This window comes from Osmerus mordax, chromosome 15, assembly GCF_038355195.1.
Source record: "Osmerus mordax isolate fOsmMor3 chromosome 15, fOsmMor3.pri, whole genome shotgun sequence".
NCBI lineage: Eukaryota > Metazoa > Chordata > Actinopteri > Osmeriformes > Osmeridae > Osmerus > Osmerus mordax.
The window spans coordinates 14,548,899-14,567,002 of record NC_090064.1 but is presented as its reverse complement, the minus strand read 5'-3'; the positions used below and the strand labels follow the sequence as shown (position 1 = coordinate 14,567,002).

The following is an 18,104-nucleotide window of genomic DNA, read 5'->3' as shown; positions in this document are numbered from 1 at the left end:
CTTTCCTCTAAGCCGCCATGAAACACGACTCTCTGGTATGTATCCCAAAGTGTAGATTAGTGAACACATGTGCACTCCTACTGATGCCTGTGTGTGTGTGTGTGTTTGTGTATTGTTTGCATATGTGCATGTTTGTGTATAAAAAATATTAAGGAAGCCATTTTGTAACCACATATCTTCCATAATCAGTAAACATCACACACACACACACACACATGTCCCTTGACAGACATAGTTAGCTGCCACAGTCACAGCTGGGGCCCCAGGGGGGGTTTTAGTGAAGGGGATGAACAGGTGAGTCGCATACCTGCTGAAACCCTCAGGGGCTACAGGTATCTGCTTGCAGTCCTGGCCCCCCTCTCGGCCCCTGGGAGACTTTCCATGAGGTCTGAGGATCTCCCAGGATCTTAATTGATTTACCTGTTATAAAACCGAAGTTATTTGAGATTAAAGATAATAGTGCTGTCAGCCTAACTGTTTGCAAACCAGCACACTGTTATCAATGCACACATTGTAAGGCGACTGTTTATTTACTATAAAACAATCACCCAATAGTTTAATTTGTACTGTTTGTATACACAATAATAAGAATAACATTACTGAATTACAATTTAGTAGATGTTTGCAGTACTCAGCCAGACCTGAGATGCCAAAAAATCTGTAATTTAATGAAAAGGTGCAACCCTCACAGTTCATAACTTGATTTGTAGTGTTGTTGGAATCCATCAAATGTGAGCTGGATCACGAGTCTTGTTGATTGTAAACGTTACCAAGTGTGCAGAGCCATCTAGTGGTGAAAGACCACTTTTACAGGCAACACCCTCAGGGTGGCCCCCTATAGAGGGCAGCAGAGGCATCAAATTGGTTGTTTGGCGTTTTATGGGTAAACAGTACAATACTACAGTACAATTTTAGCTATAGATGTTTAGCTGTGACTGAATAAATAGTAATAACGAAAATTATAATAAGTACAGTAACCAAGTTAAACATCATCACTAACATATAGATTTGAATGAACACATTATCAATATCCCCACCTGATCCTGCACCGTACACATTTGCGTTCATCTTTACAGAAAAGCTTACCCTTGTCTGCCACCAGAGGATACTCTTGTGCTGTCTGTTTCTATTCTCTTTTATGTGTTTTGATAGCTGAACAAAAACATATAGAACCTTATCAAAGACCAAGGACAACTTGAAAATCATACTTTCACTGACACACATCACTGTGCAGAATGAAACCTTTTCATGCTCAGTGAATGATTCAGAATCAGAATGATTCATTCAATGATTGAGGCCACAGAGGCTTCCCTTAGATTCAACAGGACATGAACAGCCCTGAATAGTCTGGCATTGTAGAACTGAATCATATTGGAGAACTCAATCATGTTGGAGACCCAGTAAGAATATCAGTGGCAAATTAACACTCATTAGCTAGCCCTGTCATCGCTAAGTTCTCCCAGTTCACCATCTACCATTACCATGGGCCAGGGAAACTTGAGGCCATGACAAGCATAATGTTTTATTCATCCCTCAGCCTTCCACTGATCCAGAGGGCCTGAGAGTAGATACCCGACTCCATTGACCTGACAGCCTCACCGGGTAAAGGACTGGAGCTCTGGACCCGAGGGAAAGAAACAGGTAGGATCAGAAGACGGCGAGGAGATCTCCAGAGCACCTGCTTTGAACAGTCAGTTAGGTGTGTTTGTTTGTTTGTTCTTGTGTTGTTTGTTCAATGAGAACGTCAAATTAATCACCGAATGACATATTCATACTTCTGGTCTCAATATGAGACATTGTTTTAACAGATATTGACAAAGCACAGGACTTGTAGTGGAAATAGAGTAAGTGGGTGAAATGTGTGTACAAGTGGTAGCTTCTTTGTGCTGAGAAAACAACGTGGTTATTTATAACATCTCTGTAAATAATGAATAGGCATGATGCTCTAACAGTAGACCGGCAGATCAGTGGAGCTTAACAACCACATATCATGGAACTGTATTGCGTCATGTGTTCGGAGTACACTCTGAGTGGTGCTCATACAGGTGCAATAGTGGCATTTGGTCACTAATGGGGTCCCTGATACAAGTGTGACAGATGTGTACCAATCCGATGTTGCTGTGGAACATTAGACCAACTGATGTTTAGGCATCATGCTGTTATGAGTGGTTGAGCTTTCAAAAAGGATGGCTGCGGTCCGATGGGAAGTCTTTGTGGTGATGTCTCCCCACCTGTGCTGAACAGGTGCTGGTGAAGTGAGATGTCAGAGCAGAGGCAACGCACTCTCTCCACCTCAGGAGAAGCTCTCTATCTGGTTCTGGGTCTGGACAAGACCTGCTCACAGGATGACATCAAAAAGTCTTACAGGTAGTAAACACATCTACAAATGGACAATACGACACAGCAGCATAACATTGACTGTGTCATGAGAGGTGTAACCGCCGATGTCGACACAAGGAATTAACAGCCATACGAGCATCTCTATTGGTTGACGGATTACTAACATTTAGACAATTAGGGCTGGAGTGACCTTTTCTATGACATTTGCGATGCACTTGAGCTCATGTGTTGCAGGTGCAATGTCATTACTGAGACGAGGAGCCGCACAGACTATTTAATGGGGAGATGAAGTGACTGTCCGTGTTTGTTGATTGAAAGAGGTTACCTTGTTTCTGTTGACTGTTGAATGAGGTTACCGAGGTCTGTTGTCTGTTGAAAGAGGTTGAAAGAGAACAGAGCAGACACTGAAAGGTAGCAACATCAACAGAATCTTGTGTAATGACTTGTGTTTGGAGGTAATGGGAGAAGAAAACCGAAGAAGAAAAAATACTTTTGGAGAAAGACTAACTGATACAAGTCCTTTTATAATCACAGCCAATGATTGTCTGACAGCTGCATGAATACAATATGACTTCCACGAAACTGAAATATTAATACTGCAGAGCAGATGGCAGCCCTTGTTCTGCGTAGGTCAGGCCTTATAAAAGACTCCCTCGTTTGCTCTGTGTGCCTGTTGCTGCGCTTTTTACCTTTATTTCCTTTCAACAGACCCTGAAGTACCTAACTGTGTGTGTGTGTGTGTGTGTGTGTGTGTGTGTGTGTGTGTGTGTGTGTGTGCGTGCGTGCATGTACATGTGTCTGTTTGCCCACCTACGATTGCTTGAAAACAAATCACACCCCCCATTGGGAATTGCATGGCCCTGTCAGCATGGCTGAAGCCCTACTTTCTATGCACACACTATCACTTCCTGTACTACACAATGCAGCCGCAGGAAGCATCAGCTTTACCTGGGAGATCAGCTATAATGGAGGCCCACAGGGCCTGATGGTAGGAGTAGAATAGTGCTGCTTTTATATGGCTGCCATGCGGTGTATTGTTACTTGGTGACAGGTAATATATTTAGGAATATATTGTTGTCACACTGAGTTCTTAAGCCGTAAATGCTGTTAGTGCAATTATCTTTTCTCATAATCTATATCTGAAGAGTTATTTAAGGCATGAACCTAATTCCCTGCTGTATGGATGTTTTGAATCCTAGACATTCATATTTTCAGTAATCTTGAGTTTTTCAGCAATCAATTCTCATCGCAGGTTCTTAAAACAAGTCACATCCTTATGGCTTAGAAAAATGAATTCCTTTTCGAACTCATACACATGCCTCTGCATAAGTACTCTTTAATTGATGTAATTTAAATTCACTTTTGGGACAATTCAGATGGTTAGAGTTGGAGCAGCACTTGTTTGTTGTTAATGAATATGTAATCATAGCAGCAGTTTGCGAGCCGGTTGCCTTGATTAAAAATGAACGAGCATGCATGCTCGTGGCATCATAAAATGTTTATGCAAACATTAGAAGTTGGGGTGGAACTTAAGATGTAAAAAGATATTGCTAGAATTTGTTTTTTAAACAACCTACAAATATATGTTTATTAAATACTACAGTATCCGTGAACTGTTGGTTTGATCCATGACAAGCAGATTTATGTCTTGTCAAACTGGAGATCCCCTTACCACTGACATATGTATGAGCATCACTATAATACACACTCACAGTGGATGGCTGTTGACAGGAATTTGGGCCCTAGGAAAAACATGAATCAGCCGTGGTCAAGTTACCCATATCTATTCACTCTTCCAGGCCTCACTTAACCCCTATCCCCCTTTTTGCCTCTTTGTGACACCTCTACAGTTAAGTTAAACTTCTTCATAAACGAATTCCCGTTAATATCATTTTTTTCTTCAGAAAACTTGCATTAAGATATCACCCGGATAAGAACCCTGAGAATCCTGATGCCACAGATAAGTTCAAGGAGCTGAATAACGCCCACTGTGTCCTGTCTGATGCCACCAAGAGAAACATCTACGACAAATATGGTTCACTGGGGCTGTACGTGGCCCAGCAGTTTGGAGAGGAAAACGTCAACACGTACTTCCTGCTGTCCAGTTGGTGGGCAAAGGTCTGTAGATCTCTCTCTTTCTAGATCATTCACATTTTACATTTAGTCATTCATCAGACGCTCTTATCCAGAGCAAATTACAGTAAGTACAGGGACATTCCCCCCGAGGCAAGTAGGGTGAAGTGCTTTGCCCAAGGACATGTCATTTTGCACGGCCAGGAATCAAACCGGCAACCTTCAGATTGCTAGCCCGATTCCCTAACCGCTCAGCCACCTGACTCCCGGTCATGAAGATCATTAACGTGTTTCCCATTACATTTCTTGGCTTCAATTTGAGCAGTTTTAGCTTATCATAGATGTAATCTATATTCTTAGTACTTGTTATATGTTATGTTATGCCAGGTTGCTTACGTTGTCTTGTCCCAAGAATTTCAGTGCCAAGTCTGACCTTGTGTTGTTCTGTGCACCTGACAACAAAAACTTGAAACTTGAAGATTTCACATTCATACAGCATGTATCGGACTCCCATAACATACATGTTTGCTCGTACACTACACTCCCTCCCTGTGCATCCAGTTATAGAGGGTTGTTTTTGGCGTGAATTTTGAACTGTGTTTTTGATCTGGTCGTCCTCAGGGGTTGTTTGCAGTGTGTGGTGTCCTGACAGGCTGCTACTTCTGCTGCTGTCTGTGTTGTTGCTTCAACTGTTGCTGTGGGAAGTGTAAACCCCACACACCGGGAGATGACGACCCTGACAGCTACGCGTCTCCAGAAGACTTGGAGGAGCAGATACGCACAGACATGGAAACGGGTGAGTCTCACGCACACACGCAGAAGCTTGAGTCTGGAACCACATCACGCTTGTGTGGTGAACAAGCCTGCTTGAAACATTCCAGATTCCCAGCTTCATAGTCTCAGTAACTCTTTAATAAACTCGTAATCTCAATAAGTCAGCTTGCAAACACCATTGAATAACACAATTTAATTTTGAATATGTGGAGTTGATACTTGAGCCAGATGTTTTGCATGTGATCCATTGTTCTAGTGCCAGTTAACAGTGGGAGGGCTTTTAATGTTTCTGCAGTCATCAACATAACTAATAATTACAGTCTCTGCGTCACCTCGCTAAATGTGTTTCCATGGCAGTTATTTTGAGCCATATCTTGATAAAAGGGAAACAATGGCTTTTGTTTCCGGCAATCACTGCAAACTAATTTGACACTAAGTAAGCATTCAACTTCCTTTCCAAACACTTAGCTTGTGACAAATTTGTTGTTTGTGATCACTTATTTAATCTAAACCAAGAAGAATCAAGACATTGCAAAGCAAAAAAGTGTTCTACTCAAATGGTGCAATGTTTTAAGATTTAACACATAATAACCAGGCACATATTCGCACCTGTGTCATATTTGTAAGAGCACACTGTAGACTTAAAAAGGCAACACCTGTATAAGAAGCTAATAGATCCATACATTTGACAAGAGATAAAGACATTACTAGACATTGTATTGGCATCCGAAGAGTACTGAGATCTAACACCAACCAGGATGTATGCTGGTCATCTCCTCCTGACAAAGAAATAGAGTTAAGTTAAATTCCAAAGATACATGTATGAATGAGGTGGACTGACAAACCCCCCAAACAACACTTCAAAAAAAGCTTGTCTCCTCTCCAGATGTTGACACCCCCATTATAACTCAGCCAGTCAATGCAAGTGAGAAGACCCAGCTGATTGGTGATGGACGACGAGCCTACACCTGAGCAAACATCATGAAGAATACAGGAATATGGATGTGCTCCAGCTTATAAGCCCTGATAACATTTACAACTCCAGGATATTTGTAAATATGTTATTTAAGTGTGTCAATCGTTACTGGACAGTTATTTAGTTTTCTGGACATACACAAATTCAATATTGTTAAAGTTGCTTAACTGGAGGTTATTATGTCTAGAAAGTCATATATTTTTTCTGCAATAAAGACATTCAGTCATGTACATATATCTATTTTTTGTATTTTCACTTGTAAGTGACCAAATTGTCTCTGAAATTTTCTTCCACATATTCTTGAGCAATAAAAACAGGACGTTCTAAGGGGAGTAAAAAAAAAAAACCCTCCTTCGAGCCGGATTTGAACCAGCGACCTAAGGATTACAGTTTAGAGACTCTACAGTCCTCCGCTCTACCAACTGAGCTATCGAAGGGGCCACATTCCTGTGGCAAAAACATGGCTATTTAAACTATTAGATAGTGACTAAATGATATATTTCTTAGAAATATCTTATATATATATATAAATATATCTTGTTTTAAGATTTTTATATATAATAGGCCTATATGTTTTCGATTAATCGTGAGCATTTTTCTTTTGAGCTCGTTTGTTGTGTGTTACCATGGTTACAGTTTCACACGGGGAATTAGCTCAAATGGTAGAGCGCTCGCTTAGCATGCGAGAGGTAGCGGGATCGATGCCCGCATTCTCCAATTATTTTAAAAAAAATAACTCATGTGTATCCATATGCACCCATTAGGCTACGTTAACAAAATCATTATCTATTGGCGTAGAGGCAAAGTAGCCTATGTTACTGTATTTCAACTATTAGATAGTGACTAAATGATATATTTCTTAGAAATATCTTATATATATATAAATATATCTTGTTTTAAGATTTTAATATATAATAGGCCTATATGTTTTCGATTAATCGGGAGCATTTTTCTTTTGAGCTCGTTTGTTCTGTGTTACCATGGTTACAGTTTCACACGGGGAATTAGCTCAAATGGTAGAGCGCTCGCTTAGCATGCGAGAGGTAGCGGGATCGATGCCCGCATTCTCCAATAATTATTTTAAAAATAACTCATGTGTATCCATATGCACCCATTAGGCTACGTTAACAAAATCATTATCTATTGGCGTAGAGGCAAAGTAGCCTATGTTACTGTATTTCAACTATTAGATAGTGACTAAATGATATATTTCTTAGAAATATCTTATATAAATATATCTTGTTTTAAGATTTTAATATATAATAGGCCTATATGTTTTCGATTAATCGGGAGCATTTTTCTTTTGAGCTCGTTTGTTCTGTGTTACCATGGTTACAGTTTCACACGGGGAATTAGCTCAAATGGTAGAGCGCTCGCTTAGCATGCGAGAGGTAGCGGGATCGATGCCCGCATTCTCCAATAATTATTTTAAAAATAACTCATGTGTATCCATATGCACCCATTAGGCTACGTTAACAAAATCATTATCTATTGGCGTAGAGGCAAAGTAGCCTATGTTACTGTATTTCAACTATTAGATAGTGACTAAATGATATATTTCTTAGAAATATCTTATATATATATAAATATATCTTGTTTTAAGATTTTAATATATAATAGGCCTATATGTTTTCGATTAATCGGGAGCATTTTTCTTTTGAGCTCGTTTGTTCTGTGTTACCATGGTTACAGTTTCACACGGGGAATTAGCTCAAATGGTAGAGCGCTCGCTTAGCATGCGAGAGGTAGCGGGATCGATGCCCGCATTCTCCAATAATTATTTTAAAAATAACTCATGTGTATCCATATGCACCCATTAGGCTACGTTAACAAAATCATTATCTATTGGCGTAGAGGCAAAGTAGCCTATTTTACTGTATTTCAACTATTAGATAGTGACCAACTGATAGGCCTATATGTTTCTTATACATATATTTTGTATATATATATCTTGTTTTAAGATGTTAATATTGACCTTTTTTTATTAATTGAGAGCTAGTTTCTTTTAGCGCGCTTTTTCTGTTGCCATGGTGACGGTCTTACATGGGGAATTAGCTCAAATGGTAGCGCTGGCTTAGCATGCGAGAAGTAGCGCTATCGATACCCGCATTCTCCAATGATCTTTAAAAAAATATCATGTGTATCCATATGCACCCGTTTGGCTACGATAAAAAAAAATCTTCATCTATTGGCGTAGTGGCAAAGTAGCCTATTTTACCCGTGTCAAAATTAGAGACGTTAACCAACTTTCAGAGTTTCCTGTCAGGCCTAAGCTACAGTACTGTAGGCTACAACAGGCCAAAAGGATAGTTTGGATAGTTATTCAACATCGTTTTTTCCTTACCTGGATAGCTGAACATAGCGTAAAAGGCTTCCAGTAGCCTAGAGCAGGCTCTACCAGCATCTAGTAGACTTACCCGGAGTAAAAACGGAAGCTTTACAAATGTTGAAACCGATGCAGAAGCGTAGGCTAACTACATTTCTCACAATGGCGTGCAATTCACTTCAGTGAGTGAGTTAGGTTACTGGCGGTAACAGGCGTGGAAGGCCATACGGAAGCCGACAAATTAATTACTTCCCCATATTTGTTTATATTTATCAGCGGTATTGTAGGCAATTTATTTGATAAATACGTTGTAAACTGTGTCATCTATGGTGTCATGGCCTAGTCATGGCGTCGACGTGCAGGGAGTCATCAGCTGCTCAAACTCTTGCCCCAAGTTACTAGTAGTATCAGTTTCATATATGGGCATGTAAACATGGCAACCTTTCACGTGACAGGTTCTAAAAACAGCTCTGACACCAGCTCGCTGTGAGATTGGGGCCACGCGATATAGAGTTTGAGGCACAATTTGCACCGGAGCGAATGTGTTGGGGGCTTTGTCGTGTAGCATGCGTTACGTAAAGCAAGAAATTGTGATTTGACAATGCGGAATTGATTAAGTCAATTTGACTTTTATTTCAAGCTCACTGTTACAGTCAAATTAGATTCGATTCATCAGAAGATTTATCATGGACAACTTGGAAAAGCAACTGATCTGTCCAATATGCCTGGAAATGTTTACGAAGCCTGTGGTCATTCTACCATGTCAGCACAACCTATGTCGGAAGTGTGCCAATGATATATTCCAGGTACATTTCTTTAATCACATGCCCAGCTCTTAAGATGTCTAGAGCTAGTATGCTGATTTCAGGTTTGGAATTGAGAACCCACTTCCCTTGATATACTGGCTTGGCCTACATAGGCTATCTATTTAGAGTTGTTATGATGATTGAGCAAGCATTTCAGTCTATCAGTAACTGTATGTCTAAATTTTACCATGTTGCCATACTGTTGCCTAGCTACCAGCAAAAGCATGTACATTTATACTTTGATATATTTTTGATTACTTTTCATTCTGCTGATGTCAAGGCTTCCAACCCCTATCTTCCAACCAGAGGAGGGTCGGTAACTTCCGGTGGCCGCTTCCGATGCCCCTCCTGTAGGCATGAGGTAGTGCTTGATCGGCATGGTGTTTATGGGCTCCAGAGAAACCTGCTGGTGGAAAATATCATTGACATGTTCAAACAAGAGTCCACCAGGTGAGGCTTACTGAAAGGAACCTCACCTTTCAGTACTGGTGTGCTCTACCTAGAACTAGGACCGAGGCTCCAAGGTCAAAGGTAGCCTCACAGTGATATCAAACAACTCATGAATACTGTTCAGAGATTTCTTCCGGTGTCCTCCGCCCTTCATGCCAGGTTTAAATACCCCAATATGAAAAAGACTATATAAAGAACATGCAGGTCTTCAAATAGGCTTGTATAAGACTTGACAAGTGACACGGTATGTGACGTCTTTTAACCATATGGTCTCTGTCCCGTAGCAGAAACACTAACAGCTGTCAGTATTTGGTGAAGGAGAGCACATCACTCTATTGAAAGAAACCCTCCCTGAAAATAATGTTTATATTCTTTGGGAGTGCCATCTTGTCTTTGATCTGTGGATTTGCAAGCAATTTTCACTCATGAAAATGCAGCAGTTGAACACGGTGCTTTTAAGAATAGTGAACTCCCCTTAGGCCATGTAATCTAGCTCTGCACTGTCCTGTCACCTGACATCACGCTCTGAGCTTCAGACTTAATTTATGAGTCAAAGCTCTCTTCCACTTGGAAGGAAGATGAGAGAGATAGGGGAAGGGGGGGGGGTGGACCGGCCGTGTTTGTGCGGGCACTTACTTACTTTCATGTCTCATGTCGTGTAGACAGGGAGCGGTGAAACCGTGGTGCCCAAGTGAACATAGAGGGGTTATGTATCTGGAGCTGGCAGGAGATGATGATACAAGTAATACTCTGCGCACAGATGTAGCTACACTTCTAAAAGACTCGGAGCTCGTCTCTGGAGCGGGTGGACAGCCACAGGGCAGGACTACTACACTACACTTCCACCCATGCACTACATTCAGGATGTGACATATTTTAACCTTATGACGTCATGACGGGGCCTGCTTGCTTGTCCATTAAGATCAGGTTTGTCACTTCTTCCTCGTCTGCAGTAAGCACCATCCTCAATACTAAAACAGTGACAAAACTTTTGCTCAAGCCAAAGCATTGATATCTGCATCCCTTTGGAAGGATTAGGTAATTTACAACATTGGTTGACGTTTTTCCCAGTTCTTCATAGTAAGTATTTCATCATATTTGTCTCCTTACCAGTTTTGCTGAACAAATCTGAGACACAGTCAAGCATGCTCCTGTGAATAATTTACAAAAATGCCACAAGTATTGTCAATCTCCACCTATCCAGCTCAATGTAGGATTTAACAAACAGAAAACAGAGGCAATGTACTTCTAAACACCACCCGTTAAAAAGCATTTTCTGTTTCCCCTGGTCCAGCAGCAGCAGCAGCAAGCCCACCACGGAAAGACAGGAGGACCAGCCCATGTGTGAGGTCCACGGGGAGGAGAAGATCAACATCTACTGTGTGACCCACGGCGTCCCCACCTGCTCCATGTGCAAGGTGTTCGGGGCTCACAAGGACTGCGAGGTGGCTCCTCTCACCAGCATCTACCAGACCCAGAAGGTGAGTCCCACTGTTACTGTGGACGGAGCTGATTGAGCGATCAGGGAGAGGACGTTGGGTGCTGTCCTGTCACTTCCTGTATGGATGTACTGGCTAATGGCCAGTGACTTCCTGCCAGTTTTTTAGTTGGTGTGTCTGTTACTGTAGAAGTTTTGTGTGTTCCCAAGTGCATCTGTGCATCCCTGTCCATTATCAAACAGTGTGTGTGTGTGTGTGGCCCCCAGACAGAGCTGTCAGACGGCGTAGCGATGATGGTGGGGAACAATGACAGGATCCAGGGAATCATCAGTCAGTTAGAGGAGACCTGCCGGACCATAGAGGTGAGAATCCCAGTGGTGGAGAGAGCCTGGCCCCTCACTCACACAGCCAGCAGTCACACACACACACACACACACAACTGAAACGCATTGCATTATTCATTCTCTTCCTCTCCCCTTTTCCTGTGTTTTTCTTTGAACTTTTTCTATGCTCTTAAGTTCCTCTGTCTGTGCCACACACATAAATGATGGCTTCAGAAGCAAAGTGGGGTTCATTCATTCAAAGAGGATTCATTAACTCCCACACGCAATCGCACGCACACTTTTACAGTGAGATTGAGAGTCACATTTTCTCCTCGCTCAATAGGAACCAAGGAGCTAATTGATGGGAAGAGAGCAGACACTCATCCCGTGGTGCACACACTAGAGGTGATGAGGCTCCTTCAGCACTGTGCAGCACAGGATGCTGGAGCAGGTCCAGCCCTCTCTCCCTCTGTCCCCTACCGTGGTGTCACTTCTGACTGCCATGCTGCTTGAACTGCACTGCCCTCTCTGCATACCAGCCTGAAGTGCTTAATACCCTGGACCCCCACCAATATCCTGAACTTCTTATCTTGCTTTAGATTGTGAATTGGGAGAAGGATGAATAGTGGTTTTGAGTGTATATGTGTGTGTGTGTGTGTGTCTAGGAGAATGGTAGGAGGCAGAAGTCCCAGGTGTGTGAGAGGTTCGACCAGCTGTACACCCTCCTGGAAGAGAAGAAGAGAGAGATGAGTGGGAAGGTCACGGGCGAGCAGGAGGAGAAGCTCAACTACATCCGCAGTCTAACCAGGAAGTATGGCGACCACCTGGAGGAGTGCTGTAAGGTTGTGGAGACAGGCATCCAGACCATGGAAGAGCCTGAGATGGCAGTGTTTCTACAGGTGACACAATGTTTCTACAGGTGACACAGGCAGTGTTTCTACAGGTGACACAGACAGTGTTTCTACAGGTGACACAGACAGTGTTTCTACAGGTGACACAGACAGTGTTTCTACAGGTGACACAGGCAGTGTTTCTACAGTTGACACAGGCAGTGTTTCTACAGGTGACACAGGCAGTGTTTCTACAGGTGACACAGACAGTGTTTCTACAGGTGACACAGACAGTGTTTCTACAGGTGACACAGGCAGTGTTTCTACAGGTGACACAGACAGTGTTTCTACAGGTGACACAGGCAGTGTTTCTACAGGTGACACAGGCAGTGTTTCTACAGGTGACACAGGCAGTGTTTCTACAGGTGACACAGACAGATGATCTGAGAGCTGTGTTGGAATTAGGTGGGGGGCTAGGGGGGTTCCGAAACTCCCATATGATTTAGGTGACCCCTTAGAGGATACATGTTCCACCATTTTCTTTATTTTATATATATTTTTTGCAGTGAATTCATGGTTAATAAATCCCCCTCTTTTTGCTGTTTTACAGACAGCCAAACCTCTTCTCAAAAAGTGAGTCCTGGATGCTTGTGATAAGCAAAGATGGATTCAAATATACACTGTAAAAGTACAACATAATGTATTTCCAAGGAATAATTTGCCTCTTGTCCTTTTGTGAGGATTGGGGAAGTGTCAAGTACATCTCACCTGGACAAGGTGGAGCGTGGCTATGAAAACATGGATCATTACAGAGTCAACTTCAAGAAGGAGGGACTGGCTATACAAAATATCGACTTCATAGAAGGTAAGGATTGGGCCGGATAAGTTGTAGATGCTGATGATGTCATCAGAACATTGTGTTCCTGAGGAAGTTCACCGAATCACACAACATTCAGCAACCAATGATAGTGTTATGTTAACTGATGTGTTATGTGATTTGCTAATATTGCAAACCCGACATTGTGAGATATTCAATCCAGTTAGCATCAAACTCTCAGAAAATAACTTGCTTTGTAGAACCATTTGTGCCTGTAACAAAATCTCCATTGCAGAATGTATATAAACAAAGTATAGCCCATGGCAAACAATTGAAATATTACATTACATTCCAAATAAAAGCCTCAGAATTATGTTGGCCTGCTATTAATTTGTCCTCTGTAAAGAGTAAAAATAGTAACCTTATCAAAGAAGTTCAAAATTGTTCCAATTAACCATTTTTATGAGAGTTCTCCTAGACAATAGCACTCTTTTTGCACAATGTAGCCATTTATTACACTAGTTGTTATTGTTTAGCTCTCTCACTGCCCACCTTTTTCTGCAGATGATGATGATGAAGAGGTGGTGGATGAAGGAGAGGAAGGTGTCGATGCTGGATTGGGGACCCAGGGAAGTGGGCTCACAGCACCCCCTCTGGTCACCTCACCACAGAGTGCTTCCAGGAGCGCTGCCCCGCCCTAGCCACCTGCCATGGACCCAGGCGGAGCTAGACCCACCTAGGAGGACGCGACCTGTACACTCTGATCTGAGTTCAGTTCTGAGGCGATTTTCTTTGGGGGATCAACACAGGTGAATCTCTCTGGTTTCCCTCCTCAGCGCTGTGGGAGGGTGATACGCGCCTGCGGGCATCTTCTACCTGGATCTGAGAGTGAACTCGGGGACAGATGGAAATGTCTGGACAGAAGTTTTCCAGTTTTCCAGGGATGGACTAGATTGTTTACCCAATTAATTGCAACCATTAACCTGGTCAACGTCACGAATTGAGTTTTTATTTGGGGTAATTAAAGCATGTGTGAATCATTCATTACCCACTTTTGTTTTTCTTTAGATGCTTTATAGAGAACTATAATTTTTTCTCTGCTTAAATGTTTTTCTTTGAACCAAACACAGCTAATTTGGGTATTTCTTCCTAGATTTTTATTTCGGGGCTTCACTTACGCAGGCAGTACTGTTGTGTGTCTTTCCATGTCTTTTTATGAAGTAGGCATGCCACCGTCTTTGGATCCACATCGTTAGAGAAGGATTGAACTGGAGCTTTTCAACTTGCTCCACGTCCTCTGCTGTTTTGTGTGATTTCTTTTACATGAAAGCTGATCAAATCATACAAGTCATTAGGATAGAACAAATAATTATTCTAACGTGTGAAGACAGATAGTTGACGTTACCCCCACCGTTCTAATTAACGCGGGAAGCAGGAAGGTGTCTCTTAATACAGAAATGTACCATACATTTTATGTTTCCAAATTGAAACAATAATCCTTCCTCCATTGACACCCCTTTACCTTCAGGTCTTGTACTTGTAATCCAAACTATTTTTGAGGTCATTAGGCTGACATGAAGTCATTTCCTGTGGGCTCCAGTCCCCTTTATCCATGACTTACTCCTTCCCTTCCGTCTCTTCTTCTTGGCTGACAGTGGACAGGCCTATTTCACATGTCTCAGTGCCTAAGCTGAGATAACAATGTGAGTGGGACTGTGTAATAATCCTCTTCACCTTCTCCTTCCAGACCAGCGGAGTGTGTGTGCGTTTGTGCGTGTGTGCGTGCGTGCGTGTGTGAAGTGGACCCTGCTCATGGGGCCTCATTATACTTCACACACACTGGACACACACACACAAAGAATCAGACGATTAAAGATTGTTTAGATGCCCAGGCTATTCTGTGTCATGATACATGATGTGAGAGCGCATTGTCCCACCCTTCTCACGCACTGCGATGTATGCCTGCTCATCTCCTCTAAAGCTGTTTCTAATTCATTTGACACCAGTTTCACAAGAAACAAAACCGTGGTGTATGAAATGTGTGTTTAATAATCTGCTCTCTGGGCTGGATGGCAGTCTACCTCTTACCATAGGTTATACTTCAGCTACCCTGCTGAGCTTACACCCTGCAGTCTTCTTGATGTCTTACTGAAGGTGACTTGGCTGGCAACAACTGGATGCAGAATCTGCCATTGACTCCTATCCAATCACTGGAGAGCATCTTTCAATGCCTACACAGTGTTGTGTCCAGGCTATAATAAGCTCTCTGTGGCTGTCAGGTTGAACAGTATGTGATGACTCACACACCCACGCACACACACACACACACACACACACACAGACTGTGCACTTGTTTTGTTTGGTTTATCCTGACTGTGAGGGTCAAGGATCGAGACACACACTTCATCTCTGTTCTTTTTGGCAGATTGTCTCATTCAGTGAATGCCAGTGTAATTAGGTCTACTCTCATGGATCTAGTTCTTTGAAACATAATGGCTGATGTTTATTTGAATAACTATTTAAGGATTGTAAGTGACTTTTATTCCCCAGGTCACATCATGCCTTATTGTTTTACTACATTTACACTGCTTTTAGAATATGTTACGAAGTGTTCTGGTAATAATGACTTGCAGGATTAATCAGATAACAATTATATCCAATTATATAGGCCGACATACTTAAAATTGAAGTTGGGTAATGGTTGATTTGACCATATTCCTGTGGTGGAGCAGTTGCATTTTAAATAATCAATTAACAAAAGACAGACCAGTAATTCTATGTTTTTGCAAAAACTATATTTCAGAGATTTGATAAGCAATTAGATCCCTTTGTCAAGTCCTTACAGTTTAGCTCAACATTATAAAATGAAATGTATGGCTATGCTTTGTGTTCCACCTGTGAGTTTTAATAATATCCACAAAGAAGTGTAAAACTTGCTTTTCATATTTTATTGAAAAATATAAATATAAGACATTCTCTTGCACAACAAAAAATTACTGGTTGCTCATAAGTTTATTAACAAACTTAAATAACATATAGTACAATGGAACTCAATTTCAGATAAAGTATCAATTTCTAAATGCGTTACTAAGAATATCATTCCTATAGCCTATAATCAACCCAAAATATTTCCTTTTAAGAGTGAAAGAATGGTGTATGCTACAGTTTTGAACACTTACACAAGAATAGAAATTGATAGTTTTTCTTTGCATGATACAATCTGATTAGACTACAAGCCCATTTACTCTCCGTCAATTTAAGTTAAAGCTATAAAATAAATACTTTTAGAACAATGATGTAAAAGCAGCACTATGGTACAGAATATCATGTTTGTGCTAAATGTAAAAAAAATCTTTGGTGGATGAAATGGTGATTATTTATTTTCCGAAGATCTCCATCATTTTTCTGTTGTTATGCGCTTGTTGGGCTAACTGTTCGGCTCTGGACATCTCCATCATCTCTCGGAGCAGGTGGAACGTCAGATCCAGCGATATCGGCGGGTCCTCGGATCTCCTCTCCCTCTCCATCGAGTCGTCGAGTTGGTTTGCTAAATCGCTGATGGGCCGGTTGATGTTCCCAACTTTGCCTTGTAGAAGACGCTGCGTCAGTTGGAGTTGTAAGGCTCTGTTGTAGATTGCCGGTGATCCCTCGGAGAACATTTTCGATGCGGTCCCTGCTGAGTTTGGGTTCCTGTTTCCCATCCGGATGAAGTATTCCTCTCCTACACGCGCTAGGATGGGAAGAGATTGATGCTGAGGGTCGGTCTGCGGCGCCAAGGCGCGCTGGATAGCGCCAGGGCTTTCAACAGCCCTACATTCATAGCGCGGTAAGAAGGCAACCAGCAGAACCACGGTGGTGACAAATAAATTGAGCTTCATGTCAGGGGATCAACAGGAATCTGAGAAAGAAAAAAGTGAATTAACTTCACCTTTTGTCGCCATTACTATAATTACTGTAAAGTTATCTATTTTCAAAATGCGCACCCGGGCATTTTCACATGGATTTTGACCATTCCATGCATAGAAGCATTTTGATATGGCGAAGTTGCATGAAACAATGTATTACATTTCATCAAAAGTTTCAATGAGAACTAATAGTTCCTGTCTTTTGTCCATGGTCAGACAAGAAATGTAACCTACTAGAATAACAGACTAAATCTTAGGTCTATGTAAAGTAATCCATTTAAGGGTCCATAAATCCAGGGTTTGGTGAAACGTCCACAAAAGCAAATCGACATAATGGCCACTTATGCTCTATTGCCAGGAGAGAATATATCCATCAAGTTATTGTAATGCAAGAAGGTATAAACATCTCTTATGACACCTGTCCGCACAATATATATGAGTACAATAGAAGCGCGAGGGGACTGAAGGAAGTAAAACTAGTCTCACCTTAAACCGTTATTCTTTTGCCAATAGAAGGTTTCAGTTGAGATGTCTCCCTCTTCCAGTGTAGTATCAAGAAATTAGTCTAAACTGTTCTTGAAAGAATGGACTTATATAGCCAAGACCTGCTACAAGTGTCACGCTCTGAGCTCAGAGATTGCGTCTGCGCAAAGTTGCATGGGTGTAACTTGAATGAACGAATCTGAGAAAGTCTAGAGTAGTTCGGATGGGATGAGTCATAAAGGTGGCGGTGTGTGTGATTGCACGCGCGCTTGCGTGCGTGCGTGCGTGTGTGCATATGTATTCTGAATATAGCCTCTTGCAAAGACACTTTTGACAGGTAGTTTGGCCTTGTAGCACATTTCAATTGCATTCCTGTTTGAAAGTGAGGAGACTAGTTATGATTATCATCACTACCATGCACCAGTTCATTGATCAATGCTTGTCAGATATTCGTCCAGAAAAGACACAGTTTGCAGTCAAATTCAATCACTTGCATCATTCAGTAAAAATTGGAACTAGTCGATATTGTTGCTCCTGAATTAAGATGTACAGGTACAACATA

General features: G+C 41.7%; 3 protein-coding genes and 5 non-coding genes across 9 annotated transcripts; 6 read left to right on the top strand and 2 right to left on the bottom strand.

Moving 5' to 3' along the window:
* Positions 1–2,241: 2,241 nt before the first annotated feature.
* Positions 2,242–6,331, top strand: dnajc5b (DnaJ (Hsp40) homolog, subfamily C, member 5 beta). Its single transcript, XM_067251909.1, has 4 exons — positions 2,242–2,367; positions 4,245–4,458; positions 5,035–5,209; positions 6,074–6,331. The coding sequence occupies exons 1-4, from the start codon at positions 2,261–2,263 to the stop codon at positions 6,157–6,159; spliced, it is 582 nt and encodes a 193-aa protein (XP_067108010.1). The 5' UTR covers positions 2,242–2,260; the 3' UTR covers positions 6,160–6,331.
* Positions 6,332–6,512: 181 nt separating this feature from the next.
* Positions 6,513–6,600, bottom strand: trnay-gua (transfer RNA tyrosine (anticodon GUA)). The gene is given in 2 exon segments: positions 6,513–6,548; positions 6,564–6,600. It is a non-coding gene; the product is annotated as a tRNA-Tyr (tRNA).
* A 207-nt stretch (positions 6,601–6,807) lies between these two features.
* On the top strand, positions 6,808–6,880 carry trnaa-agc (transfer RNA alanine (anticodon AGC)). The gene has a single exon. It is a non-coding gene; the product is annotated as a tRNA-Ala (tRNA).
* Positions 6,881–7,161: 281 nt separating this feature from the next.
* On the top strand, positions 7,162–7,234 carry trnaa-agc (transfer RNA alanine (anticodon AGC)). Its single transcript has one exon. It is a non-coding gene; the product is annotated as a tRNA-Ala (tRNA).
* Positions 7,235–7,509: 275 nt separating this feature from the next.
* trnaa-agc (transfer RNA alanine (anticodon AGC)) lies at positions 7,510–7,582 on the top strand. The gene has a single exon. It is a non-coding gene; the product is annotated as a tRNA-Ala (tRNA).
* Positions 7,583–7,863: 281 nt separating this feature from the next.
* Positions 7,864–7,936, top strand: trnaa-agc (transfer RNA alanine (anticodon AGC)). The gene has a single exon. It is a non-coding gene; the product is annotated as a tRNA-Ala (tRNA).
* Positions 7,937–9,025: 1,089 nt separating this feature from the next.
* On the top strand, positions 9,026–14,196 carry trim55b (tripartite motif containing 55b). Of its 2 annotated transcripts, none has more exons than XM_067251539.1 (8): positions 9,026–9,295; positions 9,576–9,745; positions 11,043–11,226; positions 11,451–11,546; positions 12,173–12,406; positions 12,948–12,970; positions 13,078–13,202; positions 13,719–14,196. In XM_067251539.1, the coding sequence occupies exons 1-8, from the start codon at positions 9,176–9,178 to the stop codon at positions 13,853–13,855; spliced, it is 1,089 nt and encodes a 362-aa protein (XP_067107640.1). In that variant the 5' UTR covers positions 9,026–9,175; the 3' UTR covers positions 13,856–14,196. The 2 variants fall into 2 exon arrangements, with proteins under 2 accessions (XP_067107640.1, XP_067107639.1); XM_067251538.1 differs by having other exon boundaries at positions 11,040–11,226.
* Positions 14,197–15,939: 1,743 nt separating this feature from the next.
* On the bottom strand, positions 15,940–17,626 carry crhb (corticotropin releasing hormone b). Its single transcript, XM_067251540.1, has 2 exons — positions 17,546–17,626; positions 15,940–17,052 (listed from the first exon to the last, which is right to left on the bottom strand). The coding sequence occupies exon 2, from the start codon at positions 17,030–17,032 to the stop codon at positions 16,532–16,534; it is 501 nt and encodes a 166-aa protein (XP_067107641.1). The 5' UTR covers positions 17,033–17,052; positions 17,546–17,626; the 3' UTR covers positions 15,940–16,531.
* Positions 17,627–18,104: the final 478 nt, after the last annotated feature.